General features: G+C 43.6%; 1 protein-coding gene across 2 annotated transcripts in view; it reads left to right on the top strand.

The window, feature by feature from the left end:
- EZR (ezrin) overlaps positions 1–19,987 on the top strand; it is a 101,687-nt gene extending 81,700 nt beyond the window's left edge. For both annotated transcript variants that reach the window (XM_056566725.1, XM_056566724.1), the window contains exons 12-14: positions 14,695–14,787; positions 16,190–16,432; positions 19,300–19,987. In XM_056566725.1, coding sequence (XP_056422700.1) covers positions 14,695–14,787; positions 16,190–16,432; positions 19,300–19,464 — 501 coding nt within the window. In that variant the 3' untranslated portion in view covers positions 19,465–19,987. The remainder of the gene's footprint in view (positions 1–14,694; positions 14,788–16,189; positions 16,433–19,299) is intronic.
- Positions 19,988–21,251: the final 1,264 nt, after the last annotated feature.

Here is a 21,251-nt window from a genome sequence, read left to right as displayed (position 1 = left end):
TATCAAGAAACATTGCAAAAAAAGTGTGGGGAACTAACCTGCAGTCTCCATATTAAATCCACAGTATGCCAATTTATTGTTGCAGATTTTTACCAGTGACTTAAATTGGGAAGTTATAATCCACAACAAATCCACAATGAAATTTTGAACACAATGAACACATTGGGAGAATTTAATATTTTTGGCTGACATGCTGACTGCATTGTGTGAGGTTTATTTTTTGTGGTATTTACTATTTTGGTGCACATTGGTCAGATTGTTTTGTGTAGCTTGTGCCGAAAAAATTGCGGCAGAAAGGAGCCTTTCTTTGTTAGTAAATGAATGGTGTAAACACGCATGCCTTCAGCCACACCCCGTTTTCAGGAGCTAGACCTCTGAATGTGAACAATATTGAAAAAGTGTTACCCACACAGAGTATATTAAAAATTGCATGGGCCTGCTGTTCTTTTTATTTAGATAATCTGCACTAAAAAACTGTAGATCTACTGTTTTTTGCTGTGGAAAATCCTCAGCATTTTTGTCCCATATGGGCATACCTAAACCTGTACAAAGATCTAATTGTCTGGGGGTCACGGGACACAGACCCTCACGGACCACTAAAATCTAGTTTCATTATGGATTTTGAAACCTTTTCAATTTTCAAATAGTGAAATCCTAATGCGCTAACAAATCTCAGACAGCACCTTCATGGACTTCTATAGTAATTCATACCAATGCTGTGAATAGCATGCAAGCTGTTATAAGGCTAGGTTCACACTGCAGAATGTCTAGCTGTTAATTCCGAGTGAGGCCAGCGCCGACTGAATTAGTCACTACTAGGACTGCACATACATTGTTGTCCCCATAGACGTCTGTCAGGAAAATCCGCAAATTTGCACTGTGAAGCTAAATCCCATTAATAGGAATGGGATTCTGCTTCACCATAATTTCGGAGTGGAATTTCAAAGCAGAATTCCATAATTTTTGTTATCTATAGGTATATGAATAGACATTATTTAAATCTTTTTTTTAAATCTTTGTTATTCCTTTTTAGATTTTTAGTTACTTTATATAGAAATTTAATGTACATGCGGTTAAATACTAGCTAATGCATTTTGACCAGCCTGATAAAAAGGGCAACTTGCACTTTCCAGTGGAGGACCTCTAGTCTATAATGCATTGTGGGTGAGGTCTTTGGTATAAATGTGTATATATGCAGACAGATGGCCAAATTTATTTATTGATATAGCGCCTACAGATTCCGCAGCGCTTACAATTATGGGGTACAAAATGTAAATACAGTTGTGCAAAAAGAATAGGGAAAGAGATAAGCTAAGTGCTAACAGGTCACATCCGTAGTATTAGTGGAGGAGGGAAGAGCAATACATGTGGAGCTCAGATATACAGTGGGGATCAAAAGTTTTAGCACCCCAGGTAAAAATGTGTATTAATGTGCAGAAAGAAGCCAAGGAAAGATGGAAAAATCCCCAAAAGGCATCAAATTACAGATTAGACATTCTTATAATATGTCAACAAAAGTTAGATTTTATTTCCATCATTTACACTTTCAAAATAACAGAAAACAAACAAAATGGCGTCTGCAAAAGTTTGGGCACCCTACAGAATTTATAGCATTCACTGCCCCCTTTGCAAAGCTGAGACCTGCCTGTGTCATGGATTGTTCTCAATCATCATCCGGGAAGACAAGGTGATGTCAATCTCAAAGGTTTTAAATGCCCAGACTCATCTGACTTTGCCCCAACAATCAGCACCATGGGTTCTTCTAAGCAGTTGTCTAGAAATCTGAAACTGAAAATAGTTGACGCTCACAAAGATGAAGAAGGCTATAAGAAGATAGCAAAACGTTTTCAGATGTCAATATCCTCTGTTCGGAATGTAATTAAGAAATGGCAGTCATCAGGAACGTGTAGACAAGCCTGATGCATGTTTGGAAACAAGTTCTGTGGACCGATGAGGTTAAAATTGAACTTTTTGACCGGAATCAGCAAAGGTACGTTTGTAGAAGAAGGGGAACAGAATTTAATTAAAAGAACCTCTGTCCAACTGTTAAACATGGGGGTGGATCAATCATGCTTTTGGGTTGTATTGCAGCCAGTGGCACAGGGGACATCTCATCAGTAGAAGGAAAAATGGATTCAATAAAATTTCAGCAAATTTTGGATGCTAACTTGATGCCATCTGTGAAAAAAGCTGAAGTTAAAGAGAAGATGGCTTCTACAAATGGATAATGATCCTAAACACACCTCGAAATCCATGGGGGATTACATCAAGAGGCGTAAACTGAAGGTTTTGCCATGGCCTTCACAATCTCCTGACCTCAACATAATTGAAAATCTATGGATAGTCCTTAAAAGAGCAGTGTGTGACAGACAGCCCAGAAATCTCAAAGAACTGGAAGACTTTTGTAAGGAAGAATGGGCAAAGATACCTCAAACAAGAATTGAAAGACTCTTGGTTGGCTACAAAAAGCGTTTACAAGCTGTGATACATGCCAAAGGGGCAGTACAAGATATTAAAGAGGTACTCCGGTGAAAACCTTTTTTCTTTTAAATCAACTGGTGGCAGAAAGTTAAACATATTTGTAAATTGCTTCTATTAAAAAATCTTAATCCTTCCAGTACTTATTAGCTGCAAATGCTACAGAGGAAATTCCTTTCTTTTTGGAACACTGATGACATTATGAACACAGTGCTCTCTGCTGACATCTCTGTCCATTTTAGCAACCATGCATAGTAGATGCATAATAGATGTATGCTAAGGGTAGCATGGTGGCTCAGTGGTTAGCACTGCTGCCTTGCAGTGCTGGGGACTTGGGTTTAAATCCCACTAAGGACAACAATAAATAAAGCCTTATTATTATTATAATAACGTCAGCAGAGAGAACTGTGCTCGTGATGTCATCAGAGAGCATTCCAAAAAGAAAATAATTTCCTCTGTAGTATTCAGCAGCTAATAAGTACAGGAAGGATTAAGATTTTTTAATAGAAGCAATTTACAAATATGTTTAACTTTCTGCCACCAGTTGAGTTAAAAGAAAAAAGGTTTTCACCGGAGTACCCCTTTAACTCTACAGAGTGCCCAAACTTTTGCAGACGCCATTTTTTTGTTTTCTTTTATTTTGAAAGTGTAAATGATGGAAATAAAATATAACTTTTGTTGACATATTATAAGAATGTCTAATCTGTAATTTGATGCCTTTTGGAGATTTTTCCATCTTTCCTTGGCTTCTTTATGCACATTAATACACATTTTTACCTGGGGTGCCCAAACTTTTGATCCCCACTGTAGTATTTAAAAAAATGGAGATGTATATGGAGGTACTCTTCATGAAGGGTAAACCCCCAAATGCATTCAGCCATTATAGATAGAAATGAGGGAATTTTTGAAAAATTCGATTGGCCTGATTTGCCAAATTTTCCGGAAAAATTTGGTGCGGTCCAAACTTGATTGCGGTGAATCTGTATTAAAAACAGCTATTTCTGGCCTACAGAGAGCCTCAATAGGGGTGTAGAACACTTTGCCTTGCTGTAACACGCATAGGGTGTGTGCTGTGTTAGTGAAATAATACTGTTATTCAGTATGACATGCAGATTAGAGGCATTGCTTTTAGAATCACTGTCACAGAGCGGCACAATGATAGAGCCTTGAGGTGGCATCAGTATGAGGAGACCATATAGTGGCTGAATGACACAGCATGGATTTCAAATAGAGAACCTAAAAAGTTTTATTTAATGTGCCAGCAGCATGAGGAGACCACATGGCGCTACAGTGACACAGCCTGGAGGTGACAGAATCATAAGGAGACCATATAGTGGCTGAATGACACAGCATGTAGTTGGCAGCAGCATGAGGAGATCATATAGTGGCTGAATGACACAGCCTGGAGTTGGCGGCAGCAAGAGCAGACAATATAGTGGCTGAATGACACAGCCTGAAGTTGGCGGAAGAATGAGGAGACCATTATAGTGGCTGAATGACACAGCCTGGCATTGGCGACAGCAAGAGCAGACCATATAGTGACACAGCCTGGCGATGGCGGCAGCATGAGGAGACCGTATAGTGGCTGAATGACAGCCTGAAGTTAGTGGCAACATGAGGAGACCATATAGTGGCTGAGTGACACATCCTGGAGGTGGCGGAAGCATGGGGAGACCTAATAGTTGCACAATGAGACAGCCTGGAGGTGGCAGCAGCATGACGAGAATATATGGTGGCAGTATGAGACAGCCTGGACGTGACATCAGCAGCATCAGGAGTCTTGAAAGTGACCTGATGATATAGTGGGGCGGTGGGTGGCAATACCAGTACCCGGTGATGAAGGTGAATGAAAAAAGGAGAACTTGGCATGAGATATGTTGCATCAGGCGGGTGGCAGGATCAGAATAGTAGCTGAGGCAGGTAGGCAGAAGAAAATGGTCTCTTTTGTAAAAGTGTGCACAAGTATTGAGGATGTGCATTATGTAAAACTTAACTTTTAATAATATTATTAGAATAAAATATATGTACCCAAAATTTTTTGGGAAATCAAACAAAAGGAAAGGTGTGCAAAAAAACCATGCGCAACCTACACCGCCAAGTATTGATGTGATGCAAAGACCTCTAAGAGGTGGAAAGGAACAACGTATGGTTCATTGTGACCGCTGGGGGTAAAAACTTCCCATGTAAGTCCCTACTCTCGCATTATTAATTCCCTTCTTGACAAGTGTTACTCGCCCTAAAAAGGGCGGCCCTACACAGGAACCTCTCCCTATTTTCACCTGAAAACACTGCCATTGGTGGGGGTAAAAAATTCCCCTCTAAGGCCCTATTCTCACCCTATTAATTCCCTTCTTGGCTAGTGTTACTCGCCCTAAAAAGGGCGACCCCACTCAGGAAACTCTCCCTATTTCCACCTAAAAACCCTGTGAAATGGCAGTGTTTGTAGGTGGAAATAGGGAGAAGTTCCTGTGTGGGGCCACCCTTTTTAGGGCGAGTAACACTTGCCAAGAAGGGAATTAGTAATGCGAAAGTAGGGCCTTACAGGGGAAGTTTTTACCCCCACTGGTTACAATGGACCATACATTGTTCCCTTCCACCTTTTAGAGGTCTTTGCATCACATCAATACCTTTCCTTTTGTTTGATATAAAAAAAAATGTGGGTACATATATTTTATCCTAAGAAAAGTTAGGTTTTATCTAATGCATATCCTCAATACTTATTTGTGGTTTGATGCGGAGGAATGTCTGTAACTGGGGAGCAGTTCCTTAAATATGTTTTTTGCACTATCCATATTTGTGAAGTGTTGGTGTGGCACCATGGGTAATCTACTCTGATGCATCAGGCATTGGTGGGTGGAAATCTTGGCTGATCCATGCCTGATTCATCTTCACAAAGGTCAGTCTCTGCACATTTTTCGTGGACAGATGAGTTCTCCTTGGGGTTACTATGACCCCCGCTGCACTTATCACCCGCTCTGATTGCACACTACTGCCCGGGCAGGACAGCTTTTCCAGGGCAAACTCTGCTAGTTGCGGCCACAAATCAAGTTTCAGCTGCCCAGAAGTCCAGCGGATCTTCAAGGTGTGTTGGCAGGGTCATATCAAGGTTTGCCACCACCTGCTGGTTCAGGTCCTGCTCCAGGTCTACCTGCTGCTGACGAGTTGCTTCACTATGCGGGTGAAGAAAGCTACTCATCAGCGACTGTAGACTCAGGCTGCTGCTGATGGAGCTGGTACTGCTCCTGCCACCCCACCCCTCCCCAGAAGCCATGGCAGTGGAAGGTGAGCGCAGAGGGCCCCCTGAGTCTGACCTGCGAGAGGATGGACGATGGTGCTGATAGGCATCGGCCAACTGACTATGTAGGATGTCTCTATAGTAGGTCAGTTTGTCCTCGCTCTTAGTAGGTATAAAAAAAGGCCCCCACTTTGTGCCGGAAGTGAGGGTCCAATAAGGTGGAGAGCCAGAAGTCATCCAGCTGCCGCATGGGGATAATTCGGCAGTCACTACGCAAGCAAGTGAGCATGCATTGTGCCATTTGTGCAAGTGACTAGGAGGGACTCCCTGCCTCCATCTCTACTGCATACTGCCACGGTGTGTCTGGGTCCTCTGTCTCGCTTTCCTCATAACCCTCTAGCTGCTCCTGCTCCTCCTCTCCTGTCAGATAACTAGAAAAACCATCAATTTCGCAAAACCTTAACTGTTCTCCACTGTGCCCCTCCTCCTCCAGTTCAGCCCCCATAGGGCTCATGTGGCCGTGAGATGTAGGCGCCACGTCTCCAGTGCCCTGACCAGCCATCGTTTCCAACATGTGTTGTAGTAAATTAAGCAGTGAAATGACGTTGTTCATCCTGTAATCCTGGCAACTGACTAATAATGTGGCTTCCTCAAAGGGCCTGACTAAACGGCAGGTGTCACGTATGAGCTGCCACTGGTTGACATTGAAGTTACACAGGGGAGTCCCCCTATCCGCTTGGATCATCAAAAAATCGGTGATGGCTTTTCTCTGTTCGTATAGTCGGTCCAACATATGGAGGGATGAATTCCAACGTATGGAAACGTCGCAAATCAGACTATGTTGGGGGATACCGTTCTGACGCTGCAGCTCAAGGAGGGTGTGCTTTGCTGTGTACGAGTGGCTGAAGTGCATGCAAAGTTTCCTTCCCATAGTTAGGATGTCTTGCAGATGGGGGGAAGACTTCAGGAACCGCTTGAAAGCCAGATTTAACACATTTGCCATGCAGGGACCATGTCTCAGGCTTCCTTGTCGCAGGACAAGATGTTCTTCCAGTTGTTGATCACCATGGTTCCCATTTCCAGTTTTCTTGGAGTAAGCCATGATTTGATTTCTTGATGAATGACTTTTAGCAGTTCCTCCCCTGTGTGACTCAGTTCGCCAAGGCAAACCAAGTGAAGAACAGCGTGACACCGCAGTGCCCTGCACACATGGTATGCTGGAGGGGCACTAAGACTTGACGGTGGAGGATGAGGAGGCAGAGTCGCACACTGTTACAGGACCAACGGCCTGTGAGTGTGGAGGCGAAAGCGGCATGACCTGTCTAAGTTGCTGTTGTGGCTGTGCAGGAACCACATTCACCCAGTGGGCTGTAAAGTACATGTATTGTCCCTGACCATAGTTACAGCTCCACACGTTGGCGCTGCTGTTTACTTTGATACACAACGACAGGCCCACCTTCTGTTCCACAAAATTGTGCAGGGCTGGTACTGCCTTCTTCGCAAAGAAATGACGGCTTGGGACTCTCCACCTCGGCTCGGCACAAGCCATCAGTTCTCTGAAAGGTGCAGAGTCCACCACTTGAAAAGCACCTGCAACTTGGACAGGAGCACATTCAGCTTCTGCGATTAATGATGAGTTGGTGCATACTGTTGTTTCTTGGACATGACTTCACCAATGGATTGCTGGTGGAATGACTGATTCGGAGTAGGAGGAGCAGGAGCATCTGGACCTACATAAGATGGGTTTGACACACAGCTCCCTTCGGCTGAGGTGGTGGAGCCTTGGCTGGCTGAAACAGAGAGCGGCGTGCCACTGGGTGATGCAGCAGGCTGGACCAACACATCAGAGCCACGGTTCTCCCTGGCCGCTTTATGGTGACGCTTTATATGATGACGCAGGGCCGTGGTGCCAACATTGTGACCCTGGCCACGCTTCAGCTTCTGTGGACACATCTTGCACGTGACCAGGTTAACATCCTCTGGATGCTTGATGAAAAACTTCCCACCAACAGTCTGCACTGATTGACTGCTACTGCCACTGACTCCAGGAACACCTGTTCCACTACCTCCCAGGAAGGTAGGCTGCCGTGAAGCAGGTGGTCTTACTCCGGGCACATTTGGCTCCAGACTTTCCACTTCTGCCACCATGCTGACTGCCAACCATGCTACCACCTTGCTGGCTCAGTTGCTGCCTCACGGGCAACCAGCAACCCTCTTCTCCTGATGATTAGAGATGAGCGAACTTACAGTAAATTCGATTCGTCACGAACTTGTCGGCTCGGCAGTTGATAATTTTTCCTGCATAAATTAGTTCAGCTTTCAGGTGCTCCCGTGGGCTGGAAATGGTGGATACAGTCCTAGGAGACTCTTTCCTAGGACTGTATCCACCTTTTCCAGCCCACCGGAGCACCGGAAAGCTGAACAAATTTATGCAGGAAAAGTCAGCAACCGCCGAGCCGAGAAGTTCGTGACGAATCGAATTTACTGTAAGTTTGCTCATCTCTACTGATGATGATGAAGCCCCTTCTGCACCGGCTCCCCAGTGCAATTGGTTTCATCATCACCGAGTTGTGTCTGCACTTCACTGATGTCCTTCTTAGGTTCCTCAGCAGTGTCTGCTTCAGGAGCCTGAACGCTCGCAACGCCACCTCCCACGCCAATCTCCTCATCACTTCTTGCCCGCCTAGCCGAGGAAACGGCAGATTTCTCCCCCATTTCTTGGCTGGGCAGTAGCTGCTGACTGTCCTGTAGTAGATCGTCCTCACTAGCAGCATAAGATACTTCTTTGTGGGAGGGAACAGCATAGGACAGAGGCAATGGGAGGGCAGGGACTGCTCCAGAGCCATGCCAACTGAGGGTTGTGTTTGAGGAACCCACCGACTGTTGACTGGGGTTGTTAGATGTCACCTGTGATGAAGTGGATGACCGTGTTAACCAATCGATGACGGCAGATGGGTTGCTGGTCGAGACACGACCACTAGCTGATACCGGGAGCTCAGGCCTCTCGCTGCGACTCCTGCTGCCACTCCCCCCTAGTCTGCTGCGACCTCTGCCTGATAAATTTAGGCCTCTGCCACTCCTCTGTGCCCATCCTGGCACTTCTCTGTCTGACATACTTAGTGTATATATGAGGGGAGTACAATACGCTCCACCATGCTTAAAACAGTATTTGTCTACAACACCAGCAGGTGTGTACTTTTGGCTGGCCTTTTACAGTATCTAGGCCCTTAAGACTTCAACAGGAACAAAATGGTACACCACTTAGATGTATTTATGTGGTATGCACTTATGAGGGGAGTACAATGCGCTACAGTACACTTAAAACAGTATTTGTCTTCAACAACAACACGTGTGTACTTTTGGCTGGCCTTTCACAGTATCTAGGCCCTTTAGACTTTAACATTAACAGAATGGTACACCACTTAGATGTACGTATGTAGTATGCACTTATGAGGGGAGGACAGTGCACTCCAGCACGCTTAAAACAGTATTCCTCTACAACACCAGCAGGTGTGTACTTTTGGCTGGCCTTTCACAGTATCTAGGCCCTTAAGACTTTAACAGGAACAAACTGGTATACCACTTAGATGTACGTATGTGGTATGCACTTATGAGTGGAGGACAATGTGCTCCAGTATGCTTAAAACAGTATTTGTCTACAACACCAGCAGGTCTGTACTTTTGGCTGTCCTTTCACAGTATCTGGACCCTTAACCCCTTAAGGACCAGGCCATTTTACACCTTAGGACCGGAGCGTTTTTTGAACATCTGAGCACTGTCACTTTAAACATTAATAATTCTGGAATGCTTTTACCTATCATTCTGATTCCAAGATTGTTTTTTCGTGACATATTCTACTTTATGTTATTGGTAAAATTTTGTCGATACTTGCATCGTTTCTTAGTGAAAAATTCCAAAATTTGCTGAAAAAATTGAAAATTTAGCATTTTTCTAACTTTGAAGCTCTCTGCTTGTAAGGAAAATGGATATTCCAAATAAAATAAAAATGTATTCACAAATACAATATGTGTACTTTATGTTTGCATCATAAAATTGACATGTTTTTACTTTTGGAAGACACCAGAGGGCTTCAAAGTTAAGCAGCAATTTTCCAATTTTTCACAAAATTTTCAAACTCACTATTTTTCAGGGACCAATTCAGGTTTGAAGTGGATTTGCAGGGTCTTCATATTAGAAATACCCCACAAATTACCCCATTATAAAAACTGTACCCCCCAAAGTATTCAAAATGACATTCAGTCAGCGTTTTAACCCTTTAGGTGTTTCACAGGAATAGCAGCAAAGTGAAGGAGAAAATTCACCATCTTCATTTTTTACATGTTCTTGTAGACCCAATTTTTGAATTTTTACAAGGGGTAAAAGGAGAAAATTTATACTTATATTTGTAGCCCAATTTCTCTCGAGTAAGCACATACCTCATATGTCCATGAAAAGTGTTTGGCGGGCGCAGTAGAGGGCTCAGAAGCGAAGGAGCGACAAGGGGATTTTGGAGAGTATGTTTTTCTGAAATGGTTTTTGGGGGGCATGTTGCATTTAGGAAGCCCCTATGGTACCAGAACAGCAAAAAATCCCCACATGGCATACCATTTTTGAAACTAGACCCCTTGGGGAACGTCACAAGGGGTAAAGTGAACCTTAATACCCCACAGGTGTTTCACGACTTTTGCATATGTAAAAAAATATATATATTTCACATTTTTGCAAGGGTTAATAGCAGAAAATACCCCCCAAAATTTGTAACCCCATCTCTTCTGAGTATGTAGGTACCCCGTAAGTTGACCTGAAGCGCACTATGGGCGAACTACAATGCTCAGAAGAGAAGGAGTCATATTTGGCTTTTGGAGAGCAAATTTTGCTCGGGGGGCATGTCACATTTAGGAAGCCCCTATGGTGCCAGGACAGCAAAATAACCCCAACATGGCATACCATTTTGGAAACTAGACCCCTTGAGGAACGTAACAAGGGGTACAGTGAGCATTTACCCCCACTGGTGTCTGTCAGAACTTTGGAACAGTGGGCTGTACAAATTTTTTTTATTTGCACAGCCCACTGTTCCAAAGATCTGTCAGACACCAGTGGGGTGTAAATTCTCACTGCACCCCTCATTACATTCCGTGAGGGGTGTAGTTTCCCAAATGGGGTCACGTGTTTTTTTTTTTTTTTTTTTGCGTTTGTCAAAACCGCTGTAACAATCAGCCACCCCTGTGCAAATCACCTCAAATGTACATGGTGCACTCTCCCTTCTGGGCCTTGTTGTGCGCCCCCAGAGCACTTTGCGCCCACTTATGGGGTATCTCCGTAGTCGGGAGAAATTGCATTACAAATTTTGTGGGGCGTTTTTCCCTTTTACCTCTTGTCAAAATGAAAAGTATAGGGCAACACCAGCGTGTTAGTGTAAAAAATTAATTTTTTTACACTAACATGCTGTTGTAGACCCCAACTTCACCTTTTCATAAGGGGTTAAAGGAGAAAAAGCCCCCCAAACACAATTTCTCCCGAGTACGGCGATACCCCATATGTGACCCTAAACTGTTGCCTTGAAATACGACAGGGCTCCAAAGTGAGAGCGCCATGCGCATTTGAGGCCTGAATTAGGGATTTGCATAGGGGTGGACATAGGGGTATTCTACGCCAGTGATTCCCAAACAGGGTGCCTCCAGCTGTTGCAAAACTCCCAGCATGCTTGGACAGTCAACGGCTGTCCGGCAATACTGGGAGTTGTTGTTTTGCAACAGCTGGAGGCTCCATTTTGGAAACAGTGGCATACCGGACGTTTTTCATTTTTATTGGGGAGGGGAGGGGGGCTGTGTAGGGGTATGTGTATATGTAGTGTTTTTTTTACTTTTTATTTTATTTTGTGGTAGTGTAGTGTTGTGTTTTTAGGGTACAGTCACACGGGCGGGGGATTACAGCGAGTTCCCGCTGCGAGTTTGAGCTGCCGCGCAAAATTTGCTGCCTGATACTCACTGTAAGCCCCCTGCCCATGTGAATGTACCCTGTACGGGTATTCACAGGGGGGAGGGGACCTCCAGCTGTTACAAAACTACAACTCCCAGCATGCACAGTTTATCAGTGCATGCTGGTAGTTATAGTTTTGCAACAGCTGGAGGCGCACGGTTGGGAAACACTGAGTTAGGAAACAGACAATGTTTCCCAACCAGTGTGCCTCCAGTTGTTGCAAAACCACAACTCCCAGCATTCTCAGGCATGCTGGGAGTAGTAGTTCGGCAACATCTTTAGAGCCAGATGTTGCCGAACTACAACTCCCAGCATGCTGGGAGTTGTAGTTTTGCAACATCTGGAGGACTAGTTTGCAGACCACTAATACAGTGGTTCCCAATCTGTGCCCTTCCAGATGTTGCAAAACTACAACTCCCAGTATGCCAAAACTGTCCAGGCATGCTGGGAGTTGTAGTTCTGCAACATCTGAAGGGCCAGATGTTACAGAACTACAACTCCCAGCATGCCTGGACAGTAAGGGCATGCTGAGGATGTGTAGTTTTGCAACATCTGGAAGGGCACAGTGGTCTCCAAACTGTGGACCTCCAGATGTTGCAAAACTGCAACTCCCAGCATGCCCAGACGCCAAGGGCTGTCTGGGCATGCTGGGAGTTGTAGTATACAGGGTCCCATTACAGCAATGCATGTCGCTTTACGGCGACGTGCACTGCTGTAAAGGGCCCGACCGCAGCTGAAGAGGAACTCACCTGTCGCCGCCGCTGCCATCTTCCTCGCCGGGATCCGGGTCTTCAGGGACGAGGTAAGTACCCCGCCGCGTCCTCCGGTCTTCCTCCCATCCTCTCCGGACTTCCAAGGGGCCGGGCAGGGCGGGAGGAAGTAACCGCCCCCCCCTCCTGCGATTGATCGGTTAGTTAACCGACGGATCGCAGGGGATCGGAGGAGGTGGCAGGCTTGCCACCTCGCTCCGATACTTCAGCATCGTCCTGGCTGTCTGTGACAGCCGGGATCATGCGAAATTACCGGGCGGTCGGGTCCTAGAGACCCGATCAGCCCGGTATCGCCGCAGATCGCAAGGGCGATTTCCCTACATGGCCCCCCTCAGCGTTTGCCCTGGATGCCTGCTGAAGGATTTCAGCAGGCATCCAGTTCCGATCTCTGCCCGGCGAGCGGCAGAGATCGGAAATACAACAGGACGTTCTCTAACGTCCTTGGGCATTAAAGCCCAGGTAGCGGGGACGTTAGAGAACGTCCTATGTCCTTAACAGGTTAAAGGGGTTATCCAGCATAAGGTGATTTTAGTACGTACCTGGCAGACAGTAATGGACATGCTTAGGAAGGATCTGCGCTTGTTTTTGGCTAAATGGCTATGCTGTGAGATTACCATAACACTGTGGCTAGCTTTTTGTGAACTTGTATTTCCTGTTTTCAGTTTTCTTGTTTGCCTACAAATCCCATGATTCCATTTTCCTCCTTCCCACACATCAGCCACCCTACCCATTGAAACATAAATGAGCTGCAGACTTGTGCTTTTCAATCAGGGTGCCTCCAGCTGTTGCATTATTTGCAGATTGCTCTCTCCACCCATTGAAGCAGGCAGGCTCCCTGTCATCAGCTGACTAGTGAGTCAGGTCTCGACCGCAGAAAAATCCGAGACAGCAGTCATTTTGTATGCTGTTAAAAGTAAATATTGGGGTGAAAATCACATAAGAATTGTGAGAAAACTGTCAGACACAGGTAAAGGCACTATATCATGAACTACACTAACTTTACAGCCCCTGTAACATAGTCAAATAATAAAAAAAATCCTGGAATACCCCTTTAAGACTTTAACAGGAACAAAATAGTACACCACTTAGATCTACGCACAGGTTACACTTAGTAGAGGACAATAAGCTTTTAGTGCTCTGCTCACCCTAACTGGCTGGCTACTATTAGCTTTTCAGGTGTTCTACACACCAGTGCTGCAGCACACAGTCGTTGTGTACTACATCCAAAATTGCACTTTCTCTCTCAATCTCACTCTCTTCCCTATCAGTACGTCTAGGCTGGATTTTCTGTGAAACACACTGCTCTCGGTCCCTCTCTCTCTGCAATAGAATGCTGATGTGACTGGGAGGTAAATCTTTGCTGTAAAAATGCTTTTCTGTGCAACACACACTGCTGTCTGTCCCTCTCTTTCTGTAATAGAACATTGATGTGACTGTCTGCAAGATGGCTGCTGATTATATAGGGCTGTGACATCACAGGGGTGGGTGGCTGCTGATAGGCTGTATGCTGCATGTGATTCAGGGTCATCCCGCTGACCCTTGTTCCCGCTTTCCCAGGATTCCTTGCCCTCATATCCGTCATTTTAGATGACCGGCCTCTGGAGCCTAGACCGCACTAAATGGAGTTTAATGAAGCGATTCGCGCGATGAATCGCAGCGATATTCGCATTCGTTACGAATCAAATGTTTCCTGAAATTCGGAACTAATTCGGCTGATTCGATTTGCTCATCCCTAATTATAGATGTATAGTATGTTTTCTTAGAACAAAAAAAAGTGATTCATTTTCAATAAGCAGCATCTGAATTTGGCCTGGCGGTGTGGAAGGGGCACAGCTTGTTGGATAGTTTTGGTCACAGAGGTTTGATAGAAAAGGTAACTAGTATTTGAGGGGAGAGGAGCAAATCTTCCTCTTCAAAGTAAGTGTAAAAGTAATACCTAAGAGCAGTGGTGTATAGGGTAAAGGTGATTGTCCTCACTCTCCAATACTTATTTTTTTTCTAATTTTGTTATGTTAGTAAAACACAAACAATAGGAAATTGCTAGTGAAGCCAAGTGCAGCCAAGTACTTGTCCACACGAATAGTCGATTTTATACACTTATCATTATGGTTGTAATGCAATGTCTGTGTCAATGTTGCTATTCATTGATTTGATTTTTTTTCTATTGCATAAATGACTCCTACCTACAAAGCAATGCAACTATAGGATGACACCTTTATCATTTTACTTTAGGCTTCAGAGCTAGCAGAGTATACAGCCAGGATTTCCCTTCTGGAGGAAGCAAGAAGAGCTAAAGAAGAGGAAGTTGGTGAATGGCAAATGCGGGTATGTTGGTAAATTTCTTCCTTTTACATTACATTTCTAATATTGTGCAGTAAAAATGTTTAAACCTTTTTAAAGATTTTCTAATTTACAGTAAATCTTTTATTGAAATAAACAACATCTGCATTGTTGTTTGTGGGAGAAAATAGCTTGGCATTGGCAAGATTTGTGTCTGATCAAAGTGCACAAATAACTGCCCAAAGCTTGCTAAAATGAATGACAATCTCATAGATCAGTTAACTTTTTGATATTTATTATGGTTTATTTTCCTAGATACCAATTATGTATTTTTTCTTTTATAATAAATATCTCCGCCCCTAGACATCTTATCCCCTATCCAAAGGATAGGGGATAAGATGTCTGATCGCGGGGTGTCCGATTGCTGTAACCCCCCATGAGACCTAGGTTGGCACCCCAGCGGTCTGAACATTTATGTTCACAACGCCGGGTTTGGGTGGCAATGGTTGTGACGTCCCATGTCTATGGGAGGGGGTGTGACATGTTGTCAGCCCCCTCCCATAAACATGAATGGTGGGGGCGTGGCGTCACGACCATGGCCACCTAAATCCAGCATAATGAACATGTATGTTCAGAACGCCAGGGTAACGGCCACGAGATCAATCATCTAGGGGCAGAGTACTCTTTAAAAAAATGAATAAAATTGTGCAACTTTTTAGTTCCACACTGAGGTTAGAAAAGGCTGGTAAATCCCACACATAAGCAAAAAGGAAAGCAGTAGTCTGATGCAGAATTGCAACTATATGTATTTGTTGGTTTTTATTCATTTTTGGCTAACCTTCTTTTTGTAAGCATAAAACTGCTACCTGTCATCTAGTATCTTTTATCTTTGGGGCGTTAAAGTGACATACACCATTAAATGCACCATACAATAATAACTGAGCTCTTACACTTGTGTAACAACATTATTTTGAACATATTAACATATTAGTAAGGGGCCAGTATTCATATTTTCACCAGTCATAGAGGGACCATCGTAGCTGCGGGACCTCCATCAATCTGACCATGGGGAAAACCCGTTCCATTGCGAAGCAGAGTTATAATGATCATTATTTTTGTCATTTTTGTCTTTTTTTTTTTTTTGTATGTCTTAAACTTACTACAGATCCAGAGCTTTAAAAAAACACTTGCCAAGGGACTTTTTCAGTGACGTCCAGGCTTCGTTTTACTAACTCCTGCATTCTGTCCTTTATTTATGAATACTGTAGGATGTATTTGACAAGCATTTTAGAATTATAAGGAGGTGACAAAGGCCACTTTGTGGCCACTATTGACACAGTAAAAGTATTTCAGCTTTAAACTCCTTTTGCAATCAATCATTCCTTTGCCATGACAGATATTTTAGAATCTTAGCTTTCAGTCACAGTTTCCTCTTGTTTGTTAACAGGCACAAGAAGCCCAAAGTGATCTTCTTAGGACAAAGGAGGAGCTGCATATGGTCATGACTGCTCCCCCACTTCCACCTCCACCAGTATATGAACCAGTCAGGGAGTATGTCAACGAGCACTTGCAAGATGACGGAGTAGAATACAGTGCAGAATTCACCTATGACAACTTCCATGATGACCGCAAAGAGGAGACGCGTATCACTGAGGCAGAGAAGAATGAGCGTGTACAGAAGCAGCTATTGGTGAGTGTAAATTCATTGGACCTGTCAAAATGAAATGACCATACAGAATTACTGTTACTGTACAATTGTTGGTTATTAATATTTCTTTTTATAGTTTTGTTGCTTTAAGGGTGGTTTCACATGGGCGTTTCAAGCTGTATCATAGTAATATTCTCTCTGTTACCAATAATAAGCCAATCACAGCTATGCTTTCATTACTCATATTGCTTTGGTAAAATAAAAGCTGAGCTCTTAAAGGTTGCTGGGGGCAACAAAGAGAATCTTACGTAAAGACAGTTTGAAAAAAAAGCCTACAAAAATGCCATGCTAAAGGCTGGCATCATGCATTGCCGTTTTTTAGAAAACATCCACTGCAAACTGCCATGTATGATTCTAGCCTAAGGCTATGTTCATACAAAGTAATATGTTCAGGATTTTGTTCAATATTTGTAAATTTGTAATCAAAGCTAAGCAAATTGCTGACCAAAATACTTTTTGTGAACGTAGCCTTACAGTGATTTTTGTGGGGCATTTTCCTAACTTGTAGTGTTTTTGTTTTTTGATACATTTTTTGTATTTTTTTTTAGATTATTTGTGAGAAATCTTTGAATCATATAATCAAAGAATCGTAGGACTTACAACAAGATAACCGCAACCAAAATGCATGTACTTTAAAACACTGGGGCAGATCTAAACCTGTGCATAGGAAAAACTGACCAGTTCCCCATAACAACTAATCAGATTGCTTCTTTTCAAAGGCCTTTTTTAAAATTAAAGAAGCAATCTGATTGGTTGCTATAGGCAATTGCTCCACTTTTCCTCTGCACAGGTTTTGATAAATATCCCCAACTGGCTCTGATCAAAATGTGATAAACTGTAGGGATTTTTGCCCACACTAACCAATCACAGATCAGCTTTTATCCTAACAAGCTCTGGTAAAGCTGAGCTGTAATTGGTTACTTTGGGCAAAATCTCTCCCAGTTTTTCTTCCACACATTTGGATAAATCGTGGCCAGTGGGCATAATTAATCAAAACTGTCAAAGATAAAAAAAAATCTTCTTTGTTGCCCATATAAACCAATCATAACTAAGGTTTCATTTCTTAACCTGCTGTGGTAAAATGAAAGCTGCACTCTGTGCAGTTGCTGTGGGTAACAAAGACAGTTTGGGTTCACAGTGTAAAATGAAAACAAAGAAACTGCAGTAAAATAGGTATAAAAAGTGACAGTCTTATTAAATCAAATCATGTGTTCTATTAAAGTCTATGGAAAAGTGGCAGTGCACACAACAAACAGCAGAAATTTCGACATTAAAATTGCAGCCATTTTTTTAGACAATGGGGGAGATTTATCAAAACCCGTGCAGAAGAAAAGTTGCCCAGTTGCCCATAGGAGCCAATCAGATTGCCTTTTTCATTTTGCAGAGGCCTTGCTAAAAATGAAAGAAGCAATCTGGTTGCTATGCTATGGGCAACTGGGCAACTTATCCTTTGCAATGGTTTTGATAAATCTCCCTCAATGTGTGTACTAACAGGCGCTTTTCCATAGACTTTAAGGGTATGTTTATACAGGGGGATTTTTCACAGTGGAACTGTAGAGGATCTCTGCAGAGGAAAATCCGCCTGCAGAAAATTCACAGCAGCAGGAAATTTACGGGTAATCCGCCCCTGTGAATGCGTCTTTTCCGAGTGAATTCTACAAAAAAAGAATGAACTAGTCTATTCTTTTTGTATACACCAGAAACATCTGCTGCAGAAATTCCACTATGTGAACAGTGCAGCACAAACCATTGAAATCAATGGGACTCTTCTGCAGTGGAATGTCCGTGAAATATATTCCTGCAGAATTCTTCACGGACATTCTGCCGTGTGACCATACCCTCAGGGTCAGTTCACACATGCATATTTTCTGAAGATTTTGCTGCCCAATAAAGTCAATGGTGGAGATTTATCAAAGACCTGTCCAGAGGGAAAGTTGCCCATAGCATCCAATCAGCTTGCATCTTTCATTTTTAACAAAGGCCTCTGCAAAATGAATGAAACAATCCGATTGGTTGCTTTGGGCAACTGAACAACTTTCTCTTTGCACAGGTAAATCTCCCCCAATGGGTAGCAAAATCTGCTACATAAAATCTGCAGCAGTAAATACACGTTTTGCTACCCGTTTACTTCAATAAGTAGGAAATCAGCTGCTAAAAGTATGCAGCAAAATACGGCACATGTCACCCTACCCCTAATTTTTTACCTGCATTTTTGATCAACTGTAATATTGGAATACGTTATTAACTCAACCCCAGGGCCGTAGCCCGGGGTAAAAAAAACACCTGCATGCGGATATAATCCCTGTTGACACTGCCGCCTCTACATGTTTCGCCGTCTCCACGGCGTTCTCAAGAGGCAAACAGTGGCAACAACAGTGGTTGTTGCCACTGTTTGCCTCTTGAGAACCCCGTGGCGACGGTGAAACATGTAGAGGCGGCAATATAGTGTTTTTAAATTTTGGTGTTCACAGGGATATTGGGTTTCTGCAGAACCCTTTAGTTTGGAAGCTCCTGGGCTCCATTTACATAGATATAATCCCTGTTGACATTGACTTTTAAAGTTTTCTCCAGGATCAGTCACATTTTAATAATAAGAATAAAAGTTACTTTTTAGAGGGGTTAGGTAATAGGGGTGTTTTTTACCCCGAGCTACGGCCCTGGGGTTGAGTTAATAACGTGTATTTTGGCCTCTAGCACCTCTTGAGGGGGTCATTTTGATTTATTTATTAATATTGGAATAGAAAAACCTTATTATTAGCAGGGATTTATTTTACTACAATTAAGATATATATTTTTTTTAATCCTAATATGAAAAGGTGACTTTAAATATTTCTAAATTTCTCTACCAGGCTTTGACCAGTGAACTTTCTCAAGCTCGGGATGAAACCAAGAAGACACACAATGATTTGTTACATACAGAAAATGTTCAAATGGGTCGTGACAAATACAAGACCCTGAGACAAATTCGGCAGGGCAACACCAAACAGAGAATTGATGAATTTGAAGCAATGTAATGGATTTTGTCACCAGACACAGTCATATCTCCATTAAGGATGTACTGAAGGGTCCATGTTTGATAACACTGTATAGTTGACTGATAACAGCTGCAAAAAGGAAACAATTTATGTTTTTTATTTCTCCACTTCTTACTCTTTTTCTTTTAGACAGCTAGCAGGTTTTCATAGCTACCTGGGGCCAAAATGCATTACGGCTGCGATATGCAACCGCAGCACATTTTTGCACCAATTATTTAAGATTAACAGTTTATTAGAAATGATGTTTATGGAGCTATAATGAAATAATTCATGTTACTATTATGGTGCCAAAAGGCTTATTGTCATTGTGGAGAATTAAACAATATTTTTTGTAAGGTTTGATTAAAATCTGATCTGGATAGCAGGTTTGGCACCTGATTATATACACTGATGCCAATGGGTCATTTGTTTTTATTATATTTTTTCATTGTAAATTGCATTGGTATATGCCTGTAATTAAAGATTTCTGGGCAAACATTGTGCCATACATTTGATCTATGTAATTTTCACCACCATCAATCTCTATCTACTCCTGGCTGGGTAACATTTATAGTGTACCTGTAATCAACAAAAACTTTTTATATAATGTAGACAATACCATTATACGTATATTTGTAATATACATTGGTTAAAAAATATGTATATTTTTGTCCCTGCAGCTATTGCTTGTTTGTCTCTATGGGGAGTCCAAATACAGGAAGTGTGGGTGGACAAGCAGGGCTCTGTGCCCTGAGGACAAGCAGGGTTCTGTGCCCTGAGGACAAGCAGGGCTCTGTGCACTGAGGACAAGCAGGGCTCTGTGCACTGAGGACAAGCAGGGCTCTGTGCACTGAGGACAAGCAGGGTTCTGTACACTGAAGACAAGCAGGGCTCTTTACACTGAGGACGGACAAGAAGGGCTCTGTACACTGAGGACAAGCAGGGTTCTGTACACTGAGGACCAGCAGGGCTCTGCACTGAGGACAAGCAGGGTTCTGTACACTGAGGACAAGCAGGGCTCTGTACACTGAGGACATGCAGGGCTCTGTACACTGAGGACAAGCAGGGCTCTGCACTGAGGACAAGCAGGGCTCTGTACACTGAGGACAAGAAGGGCTCTGTACACTGAGGACAAGCAGGGTTCTATACACTGAGGACCACAGGGGCTCTGCACTGAGGACAAGCAGGGTTCTGTACACTGAGGACAAGCAGGGCTCTGTACACTGAGGACAAGCAGGGCTCTGTACACTGAGGACAAGCAGGGCTCTGTACACTGAGGACAAGCAGGGCTCTGTACACTGAGGACAAGCAGGGCTCTGTACACTGAGGACAAGCAGGGTTCTGTACACTGAGGACAAGCAGGGCTCTGTACACTGAGGACAAGCAGGGCTCTGTACACTGAGGATAAGCAGGGCTCTGTACACTGAGGACAAGCAGGGCTCTGTACACTGAGGACAAGCAGGGCTCTGTACACTGAGGACAAGCAGGGTTCTGTACACTGAGGACAAGCAGGGCTCTGTACACTGAGGACAAGCAGGGCTCTGTACACTGAGGATAAGCAGGGCTCTGTACACTGAGGACCAGCAGGGCTCTGCACTGAGGACAAGCAGGGTTCTGTACACTGAGGACAAGCAGGGCTCTGTGCACCGAGGACAAGCAGGGCTCTGTGCACCGAGGACAAGCAGGGCTCTGTACACCGAGGAGTAGCAGGGCTCTGTACACCGAGGAGTAGCAGGGCTCTGTGCACTGAGGACAAGTGGGGCTCTGTACACTGAGGACAAGCGGGG

Source organism: Hyla sarda, chromosome 3, assembly GCF_029499605.1.
Source record: "Hyla sarda isolate aHylSar1 chromosome 3, aHylSar1.hap1, whole genome shotgun sequence".
Lineage (NCBI taxonomy): Eukaryota > Metazoa > Chordata > Amphibia > Anura > Hylidae > Hyla > Hyla sarda.
Note: the sequence above shows the minus strand (reverse complement) of the source record. Positions and strands in the feature narration are given on the sequence as shown.